The sequence below is a fragment of the Sitophilus oryzae genome, unplaced genomic scaffold, assembly GCF_002938485.1.
Source record: "Sitophilus oryzae breed Bouriz unplaced genomic scaffold, Soryzae_2.0 scaffold_980_pilon_pilon, whole genome shotgun sequence".
Lineage (NCBI taxonomy): Eukaryota > Metazoa > Arthropoda > Insecta > Coleoptera > Curculionidae > Sitophilus > Sitophilus oryzae.
This window is the reverse complement of record NW_022147617.1, coordinates 4,673,559-4,684,006: the sequence shown is the minus strand read 5'-3', so window position 1 is coordinate 4,684,006 and position 10,448 is coordinate 4,673,559. Positions and strand designations below refer to the sequence as shown.

General features: G+C 36.3%; 2 protein-coding genes across 2 annotated transcripts; one reads left to right on the top strand and one right to left on the bottom strand.

Annotated features, from left to right (window-relative positions):
• Positions 1-898: 898 nt before the first annotated feature.
• On the bottom strand, positions 899-2,894 carry LOC115891242 (zinc finger MYM-type protein 1-like). Its single transcript, XM_030911671.1, has 2 exons — positions 2,622-2,894; positions 899-2,197 (listed from the first exon to the last, which is right to left on the bottom strand). Exons 1-2 carry the CDS (start codon positions 2,892-2,894, stop codon positions 899-901), a joined length of 1,572 nt encoding a protein of 523 aa, XP_030767531.1.
• A 6,646-nt stretch (positions 2,895-9,540) lies between these two features.
• Positions 9,541-10,116, top strand: LOC115891240. Its single transcript, XM_030911670.1, has one exon. The coding sequence runs from the start codon at positions 9,541-9,543 to the stop codon at positions 10,114-10,116; it is 576 nt and encodes a 191-aa protein (XP_030767530.1).
• Positions 10,117-10,448: the final 332 nt, after the last annotated feature.

The window sequence follows — 10,448 nt, the reverse complement described above, 5'->3', positions numbered from 1 at the left end:
ATTAGTCACAGTGATCCCAATAAAACCGCAAGTTATTTTAAATAGATTCGAATTTAGTAACTGTATTCTTTGAACTAAGTAAGCCACTTAATATAAAAACAGGTGAAATTTATGTATGTCTCAATACGATGATGTTTCGAAACATGTCGTGTACAAAAAACCTTTAAAATGAATACGTGTTAATAATTTTCATATAAAATATCATAGCTCAGTAAGAGTGTACTGTACGGATCAAACTATAACTTATAACGTTAAATAAAAAATAATTTTGACTACAATATGTGGGATAAATAGTGATAATTTACCAGGTTATTAAATCTGTTGTCTCAAAAATTATAAAATAAAAGCGTACCTTGTGTATCAAACTTAAGACTTATCTGTATATAGTTTCTTATGATGTAAACAGGTAGTTAGGTATTCTCCAGACTAACAGAAGTGGATGCAGATGACTATGGCAGGAGAAGTCCTCGATATCAGCCAAAAGAACGATCGCAATGTCAGGAACACTGTCTTAAGGTCTGCATGGGTCCATACAAAATGAAAGTGGGTGAAACATACAATAATTACTGCATACCATGTGGTAATTACTGAGTACCATGTGGTAGTTACTTAATATCATGTGGTAGTTTTACTGGTCTGAAAATCAGCTTTACATAAATATATTCAAACCATATGCCGATCCAAACCAGTAATTAAATACTCAAATAAACGAAATAACAAACGGAAATAAGGTGATCATTCCAAGAAGAAACCAAACAAATACGGTCTATACTCTGGATTGCATACTTTACAAGGTTTTCAAATCTCCAAATCGGATACCCATGCAATCGAAATCGACAAGTGGATTCAGAGTGCTTTTCACTGGAAAATTTGTCGGACGCCGACACACGCGTCTTTTTCAGATCCCAATTCCCAGAAAGAAAGACCTTCTTGTAAAACAAACGCGTTTTAATTCAATAGGTTTTCTATCTGGACAAATTTGTTTTTGTAATTTAATGAATTTTATATGTATATTAGAACCTGAGCAAAAGACATATAATTTTTCCAAAATAGCAAAAAATTCATCAGTTTCTTTTACATGTTTGCATGCATCAACAAGCACTAAATTTAACTTATGATTAAAACAATGAATGTAAATAGCCTGAGGTACTTCTTGTTGAAATAAGCTTTGTACTCCACTACTTTTCCCGCTCATAACGCTTGCACCGTCGTAGGTTTGAGCAATACATTTGTTTATGTCAATATTGCACTCTTTTAATGTACTTTTTATATGTGCAAATAAAGTTCTGGCATTAAGCGCTTCTGCACACTTAAATCCTAAAAACCGCTCATAAATTGTACCTTGATAGTAATATCTTATTACAATCGATATTTGTTCATTTTTAGAAATATCTTTTGTTTCGTCTACCATTATGGCATAAAAATCACATTTATTGACTTCTACATAAATTTCTTTAACGATAAGATCAGAAATTGTTTTTAAAATTTCGTTTTGAACCGTGGGATGTAAATATTTTGCGTTTTTATGGGCATTTTGCAACCTAAGTTTAAGGAAGTTATTTGGAACACTATTATTATTAGCTAAAAAGTTTATTAATTCCAAAAAATTACCCTTGTTAGAACTATGTTCTGTTTCATTATGACCCCTAAAAGATATTCCTTGAATTGAGATAAAAAGAAGACATTCAATAATAATTCCTAAATATTTTCGATCTTCCTCAATTTGTTTTAAATTAGCGTCACACAACTGGTTAATAACTGAAATGTTTTTGTCTTTTTTAAGTTTAAATTCAGTCCACATTACTTCGCTTTTCTTATGCTGCTCACTAATCAGATGTTTCCTAAAGCCAGAATCTGTTTCCATCGCTCGTTTCCAATTGTTGTACCCAAGGCTAATGAAAGACACATTTTTTTCAAATCTTTGAGACGAAAAAAACCTGCATGGAAAGCAATAGGCGCTATCTTCCAAAGCACTATATTCAAGCCAGGTAAATCTTTCAAACCAATGTGACTTGAAACTACGCCATCGATTTCCATATTTCTTTTGGCCAAAAACTTTTAATTTTGGTTGTACTGGACCATCTTCTAGTGAGACAGCCAAATCGTTTGGCCCAACTGGTTTTGATATTTGAAGAGGGACATTGCTAACACTATTAGGACTAATATTTTGTTCATCATCTTCGTCTTCGTCAGTGATCTAAAATAGTATCAATTTATATAAACTATGTAAGGTATTTGGGTCCGGTAAACTTCACGACCGCGACCCTCGGAATTTTACATATTATTATGCAAAACAATAAATTCGTTTTGGGCTGAATGGGGCCCTGTCTACCTAACGCGACAACGCCAACATTCCGTGGTTATTATTTTCGCCGCTCGGTGCCGCCACGAAACCGATCCGGAAGATCGCCTAGCACTAATCTGTCATCACGACGTCACGATTTTATTTTGCCGAAATGTTCATTTAATGGACCAAATCCGTGATTTTTAAGGAAAATATGTATGTTCCAAGTTCCAAGGTGTTTTAATAGTGTGTAAAAAATAATGCAAAATTCCGAGAGTCGGGTCGTGAAGTTTACCGTAACGTGCGTTTTTAATATAAAATTCAAGTGGGTACTTACATTTAATTCACTAAAAACGCTCAACAAACTAGAATGCAGACTTTCCGAACCGCTGTTAGTTTCAGCATCACCACAATCGTTCATTAACTTGCCATTTTCATCGTTATTGTTTATTTTTCTGTCCATTAGTTCTTTTTCTAATTTGTCATGGTCATGGTTGATAATATCTGCCTTTGTGTCATCGTTTATTTTCTTCTTTTTTAATGTGCCATTACCCGAACTTGTAGCCACACTACTAAAATATTCTCGTAATGTTCTTTTTTTGTCACTCATTTCGGCTTCTCTTGTCGTATTTTTTTCGATATTCGATTGATATTAGAGACTAAAACTGCACGTTATAACGTCACAATGATCAGAATGAAATGATTCAAGGCGATTAATTATTGCTTGTGATATGCGCCGATCGCAGGCGCAGATCCGACAATCGACAGATGACACCGACTGTTGGAGTTGCACCGACGGCGACGCACCGACGGACACGGCTTGTAATTGGCCAGGGCCGTATTAAGAACTAACTAACCATAATGTTTATTATTTTTATATTAGGTGTTGAATAATATAATTTTATTACAAACCGATGAAAGTTGACGGTATATTTTCTGGACATTACGCGGGTGGGCCAGTAGTGGGCCCAAGCTAATCCAGGGTGGGCCACGGCCCACCCTGCCCCCCCTCTGGCGACGCCACTGATCTTATCAAAAGTTTTATAAATATCTTCTAAGTGTTTTGCTCTACATCTAAAGTTAGGGCGAAAATTTGGATCATCAAGAGCTTGATCAGCGGATTTTTTAAGTTCTTTAATTTTAGTAAGTTCTACAGAGCGTTGAGCTATAAGAGTTTTCAATTTGCGAGCGTCTGCAGACATAGCGAAAATGAGTATAATAATTAATTAGAGCGTAAGAGAGAAATGGAATGCTATAATGTGAGAAAATAAAATATTATAGATTATAATAATTAACTGAGAGAGAGAGAGAGAGAATGATATATTCTACAATAAAATATTATATGAGAAAATAATTATTATATTTTTACTTTATAAGGTGAGCAAATAAAATATTATAGAATATAATAATTAACTGAGAGAGAGAGAGAGAGAGAGTAATTAATTAAGAGAATAAGAGAGAAATAGAATAATTAACTGAGAGAGTGTATGTGCGTGTGTGTGTGTGTGTGTGTGAGAGAGAGAGAGAGAGAGAGAGAGAGAGAGAGAGAGAGTAAGAATGCTATATTCTACAATAATATGATATGAGAAAATAATTATTATTTTTACTAAGGTATTCATATTAATTGAGTGTATTTATTAATTAAAAATTAAATTATTAAGAGAGAGAACAGACTAGAGTTGAGACTAAATGCGTATCGATAAATTTGAGCGTAAAAAAGAAATATCCGGACCAGTATCGCGATACAGCGCTAGACATCGCTTAACACCGGTACGGCAATTTAAAAATCGATCGGTCGATCGCAAATTGCTGGTCAGTGGAACCAGTGACAAAAAATGTACTACCTTTTTTTATTGCGTTAAAGAGAAGATAAATATAGATTTTGTTCGAGAATTTATTTTATTGAATATATTTAAAATAATATATTACAAAATATTATTATATTGATATTTAGATAATTTTGAGAAATTAATTATGATAATCAATTTAATTGAGTATAAGTAAAATATGTACGTAGTTCAGAAAGGGATCCGGCTCGAAGGACCAATGTTACGGGCGAGAATTAAGGGGCTCAGTTCATTAGGGTGAGTTAATTTATCAGGACTGTGGGCACTCACCTTTATTCCCGTTCTTGACTCGTACTTGTTGATTTTTTGCTTATAAAACACTTGAGGATAGCGCGCGCTTGAAGGTGTACACTGTGTACTCGGCCGATCTTATCACTCTGCGTACTCGACTACGGCTACGTACCCACTCAGTTTTTTTGGGTAAAGGATGGGAGGAAGGGATGGAATCCAACATGGGTGTTAATATACCGTTTAACATTTTTAATCTACACATTTAAATGAAAATCTAGAATTTTATTGGTAATATATTTTCAGTTAGCTTAGGTTATGGCATATTTGATTCAAAGTATTAATCATAATAAATATACATTTTTGAAAAAAACCATTAAAATTATTTTATGATGCCAGTAAAGCATACTCAAAATAGGCTCTTGCATTCACAATATAGGATTCAGCTTGGCTCCTGTCATCTCCAACTAAATCTTACCTACATTGTTTGTAAGTCCTAAAACATATTTACACTTTCTTAGCAAAAAAACTGCTAAATATGTTAGCTTCCCTCCTTTTAATAAAGAATTGATTGAAGGCTGATTGGTACTCATGAATTACAACTTGACGAAAAACTGACGTCAACCTCTAGCTGGTTCTATATAAAGACGGTATCATATGTTTAACGTTATATAGACCTTTTAAATTGTCTTTCTTTCTGGCTAAGAAAATTGTTATCAAGTGATTTCAAAGAATTTACAGAGGAGGTAGCATTGGGACTGATATTGCAAACCTCATCACACCTTACGAATCCAAAATAAAAAATCGAGGGTATCTTGCTTTAGATTCCTTGGACATAAAGACGACAGATTGTTCTATTCACACTAATACCACAGGTAATAATATAATAATAATAGCTCCTGTATATAGCGTTTAACGCCTTGGGAGTAGCAAGGTACAGCTTGCCATACTAGAGCCGTTGGGTATACAAGGAAGGTAATGTGGCTAGCACTACGCTTCAACCGCCTATTATTACCTCAGGATTGTGAATCCCAAACCACAGGTAATAAAAGTATTTTAAAGTACAATTTTAATTTATTACTAATGGTAGAACTATATGAGTTTTGGATCAGATAGAAAATTCCATTGAAGAGAAAACTTTTATAGCTTTAGCCCAAAAAGTTTTGGGACCTGATGTTTTAGTTGCTGCACATTTTAAAGTTTTCCCATTTTTATGGATACACATAACCCATTTACGCTGTCAAATATTTAGTTCATAAAAAGGAGAATCTCAGCTGTGCTAACTGCTTCTTGTGGCAGATAGTTTCGATCCGCAGCATATTTTTACTAAATATTTGCGCAACTATTGAAACTTTCATTTTTTTGTATTTTCTACGTTCCTTTGTTATTTTTTTTTATTTTATACAGCACCTGTATTTGTCACCTTCCTGATTGTCGATTTCGAATAGTTTTTTAGGTGGTCCCAATTGGCGATCTCTGTTCTGCCATTTCTCAATTTAAAGCAAACCTAATATTTGAATAAATGCGGATGATTATATAGAGGAATGAGTTCCTCTGTCTCCGATCTTCTCTCCAAAAATCCTGTCTGCCTCGCCATTCCTGATATATTCCTTAGCCGTATATTTACATAATTTATTAATTGCAGCCAAATTACGTGCCTCTTGACTACACTGTGTAAGGACTCATACTTTTAAGCTAGCATGCTGGCATGCTAGTAATACCTCTTTAATTGTTTTTGCCACAACATCCGATTTCATTCCTCCATCATTAAAATAATAGGCCAGGGACTGCTTCCACTTTAAAAAAAAATCCTGTTGCCATAAAACCATCACCTCGTCTGCGATCAGTGATCTTCTACTTGCGTTTCTTCCGTTGACTTGGAAGACTTTCACAGTGTCTTTCCTTCTTATCATATTGAAGTGTTGAATCAATCGCGATCAACACTTTTCCTTTTCGTCCATCTGTTGACACCTTCGCGTCATTAACACTGGCGTAGGAGGGATTTTTCCTAGCAAATTATTTAGAGTTTTTCTTAACGGGACAGCAAACCACTGCCTAATCAATTCTTTGAGACATTGTTTCAGGAATGACTAAAAAAAGAAGTTTTTTTCAGAGCCATTTCAAATCAAAGGTCTGTTTGTTTAATTTTGCTTTTAAAAATTCTGTAGAATCTGTAATTTCTTTAATTTTTTTAATCTGCTTTTTTAAATCGTGAAAGTTAAAATTCAGTCTTTTGGCGGTTTTACCCAAATCGATAGCAATTTTATATAATTTATCCCATCAGTTATGATTTATTTACTGCACATTTTAGAGTTTTCCTATTTTTATGAATACATATTATGACCCATTTACGCTGTGAAATAATTAGTCCATAAAACAGAGAATCTCAGCTGTGCTAACTGCTTTTTGTGGCCGAAATATAAAAAAAGAAGGCTTTGAAAAATAATTTCGATACACAGCATTGCCTCTCATAGCCATCCTTCTCATTAATGAAACCACATTATTATGAAATACTTGAGCAACCATTGAAACTTTAATTTGTTTATTTTCCACGTGATCCTTAGTTAATTTTTTACAGCACCTGTATTCGTAATCTTTCTGATTGCCGATAGTTTTTTTAGATGGTCCCAATTGGTAATCTCTATTCTGCCATTTCTCTGTTTAAAGGCAACTTAATACTCGAATAAATGCATAGGATCATATAGAGGAATCGGTTCCTCTGTCTCCAATCCTCGCTCGAAAAATCCTGTCTGCCTCGCACTTCCTGATATATTCCTCAGCCGTATATTTTTAGAGTTTATTAATTATAGCCACATTACGTGCCTTTTGATTATGTTTTAATCCAGCATGCTGGCATATCAGCACCGCCTCTTTAATTATTTTTACCACTACATTCGATTTCATTGCTCCGTCAGTAAATTAAAAGGCCAGGGGCTGCTTCCACTTTTTTAAAATTCCTCTTGCCATAAAAACCATTAACTCGTCTGCCATTAATGGCCTTCTATTTTGATTTCTTCCATTGTCCTGAAAGCTCTTCACAATGTATCTCTTCTTATTATATTGAAGTGTTGAGTCATGGCAATCTCGTCAAAATACGGACATATCACCTTTTCTTTTCGTTCATTTCTTGGCACCTCACTGATATAGATACCAATATTGCGTCATTAGCACAGGTGTAGAAGATTTTTTTCTAGCAAATTAGTTTAAAGAATTCTTTTAGTAACTTCCCTGACAGTACTTCCTCCAAGGCGACTGAAATCAGCAGTCTAAAAATATATATTATAAAAAAAAAATAATGAACAGACTGAAAATGATCAGACCAAAATGTAAAGACAAGTTGGTCCTTTTTAGGATATAATTCCACTCTCTCCAAATCTTCATGATTTTATTCCCCTTCGAGAATTCTGGCCGTTCCGTTGCTATGCTGGACTGCGCCGCGCCGTGCTGGTTAGGTTAGGTTAGGGTTGTTCATAATAGGTTACGTTGTTCCCCCCCCCGTGGTTCTCTACCTTGACGTGGTGGGGGGGCTTGTGTCTTCAGTGAGAGTAAGGGCTATGTCGGCGATAGCATGGCTACTGGTAGGGCCTCCCTTGCCGAACAGGTCTTACTTGAGGAGCAGACTAAGAATGAACCAAAACGGGCAGATCGGGCTCGCAGCAGCAGAGAAGGCAGCCGGTCTAAGGTGGAGCACTTGATAAACACTCAACGGGCGGACTGGGCTCACAGCCGTGGTGAAGGCTACCAGTCTAGGGTGAAGTACCTGATAAAAAACTCAAAACTATCAAATCATGATGGAAAAAGAGAAAGAGGTAGATATTACGGTGCAGGGGGTCGGATCCCCAGTACCGATCCAGAGCGTGGGTGGTAAAGCAGGCCCCACTGGACCGTCAGCCAACGACTGCGGATCTTCCTTGGTGGTGAATCAGGCCGAGGGGATTGAAATTGCTACTGACTCAAAATCCGGGAGTAGGCAGAGAGGGAGCAACCCAGGAACCAAAGAGTTCTAGGCTATCTAAAAATCTGCTACCCAGGAAACAGGTGGAGGACAAACTAGAAGAAATATAACTTCTACGAAAAACATTGCTGCTGCAACCTCATACAAAAGCTACAAGCTACGACAGGACTACTCAGGAGATCTAACTCGATAGGGTCTGAATCTGCTTATAAAAAAAGGAGATTGGTGGATTCCTCAACAAATATGACACAGGAAGAATGCATAAACAAGACCGAATGCCCAGTAGCCTTTGTATTAATAGAAAACCTAAATGCAATATACCAGAATTGCAAGGAAATGGAGAGGGTTATCAGTGAAAATGTGAACACTAAACGAGAAATAAAAGAAACTGCTGCCAAGCTCAGAAGAAACTGCGAAGCAATAAAAGGCAATGCGGTTAAAGATTGGCTTGAGAGACATCGATGGATAAGAGCCGAAACGCCCACCTACGAGGTAGATGCACAGAGAGACGGAAATTGGGGCAAAATGGACGTGGCATGTCAAACTGATAACATAGAAAATGGAAATCAGTGGGTGAACTTGAGTATCATAGATACCGCGGAAAAATTCGAAGAAGTTGCAAAAGTAGAATGGAGCGAAGAGATGTATCAAAACACGGAAATTACAGTTGGGAACCCACTAAACGACAACGAATGCACTAAGGTAGTATTTAGAGAGCCCGATGACAAGCACATGGACAAGAGCATCCAAAAACTCTTTAAGGAAAGGTATCCTAAGCTGAGGGAAATAAAGAACGACATAGGTATAATAGAAAGGGAAACGAAAATCAGAAATACCGAAGGTAGCCGGCAACTAAGACAAAAAGTAGTGCTTCTGGAGATCGATGGAACGACCAAAGACCTATGGGAAAAAATGACGCAACTCAAAGAGGAGACTGTTAATGAAGAGGTCATAGAAATTCATCAAATTAGATGTATACCACTGAAGACACTGGGAAAAATGACTGAGTGCATATTTCATAAAACTAAAGTTAATATATATACCAATGATAAAGGTGGGAATGAAACCAAAAAAAAAGTCAACAGAAATACATACGCTCTGATAGTTAATACCAATAAACAAGAATACGAACAAACATTGAGAACTGTCAAGCAGACAATTACTACGGAATCTGGAGGCGCAATTAGGGTCTCAGAAGCACTAAGGATGGAAAACTGAAAATAGTAATGGACAAAAATATCGAGGAACTGGAGAAACTAAAACAAAGTTTAGAATCAAAAGCAAGAATGAAATGCGAGGCACGATTCGAGGGTAAAACACAAAAGAAAATATCTCTCCATATTAGAGGTATGGATTCCCAAACATCGAAAGAGGAAATACAAATTGCCCTGGAAGGATACCTCGGGCCACTAGAAAACAAAGATGTCAAAATAGGAGAGTTGAGACCAAACTACGCTAACACCCAGGCAATTACGGTAAACCTAATAGAAGAAGATGCAAATATATTGGAAAAGTCCAGTTATATAAAAATAGGAATGGTTAGATGCGAGGTGGAAAGGAGGATTGGCCTTAAGAGCTGCAGGAGATGCTGGGCATACGACCATGAAGTCATGGATTGTAAGGGACCAGACAGAAAGGGAATATGTTTTAAGTGTGGAAAGGAGGGACATAATGCCAAAGAATGTTCGGGGCAGACTTACTGCTTGATTTGCGAAAAGGAGGGACACAGCGCGAACGGCAGTAAGTGTGATGCCTTTAAAAAGGCACTGAAAGAGGAGAAAAGAAAGAAAAAAGACAAGTAAATATACCCCGTATCTGATGAACTAGAAAGATGACAATCCGGTTTCTCCAAATAAATATCGACAGACGAGGAGCAGCGTATGACCTCGCCCTACAAAACATAATCGAAAAAAATATCGATATATTACTAGGACAAGAACCAAATTTGATTGCTAAAAGCAAAGAAATCTGTGATACAAACTGTGATGCGTTTATTTACACTGGAAATAAGTTGTCTGTGATAGATTATATATGTTGTGAAAGTTTTGTTTGTGCTGAAACTCGTGATGCGTTATTCTTTTCATGTTATTTCTCCCCTAGCAAACCTAGCCAGTTGCTAGAGGGCGTGCTGGCA

What these genes read in the sequence shown, in the direction of transcription:
- LOC115891242 (XM_030911671.1), bottom strand. Translation starts at nt 2,894, where the DNA reads ATGAGTGACAAAAAAAGAACATTACGAGAATATTTTAGTAGTGTGGCT. An exon ending in GCGTTTTTAGTGAATTAAAT is followed by an intron (nt 2,198 to 2,621) that starts GTAAGTACCCAC and finishes ATACTATTTTAG; the next exon opens with ATCACTGACGAAGACGAAGA.
- LOC115891240 (XM_030911670.1), top strand. Translation starts at nt 9,541, where the DNA reads ATGGACAAAAATATCGAGGAACTGGAGAAACTAAAACAAAGTTTAGAA.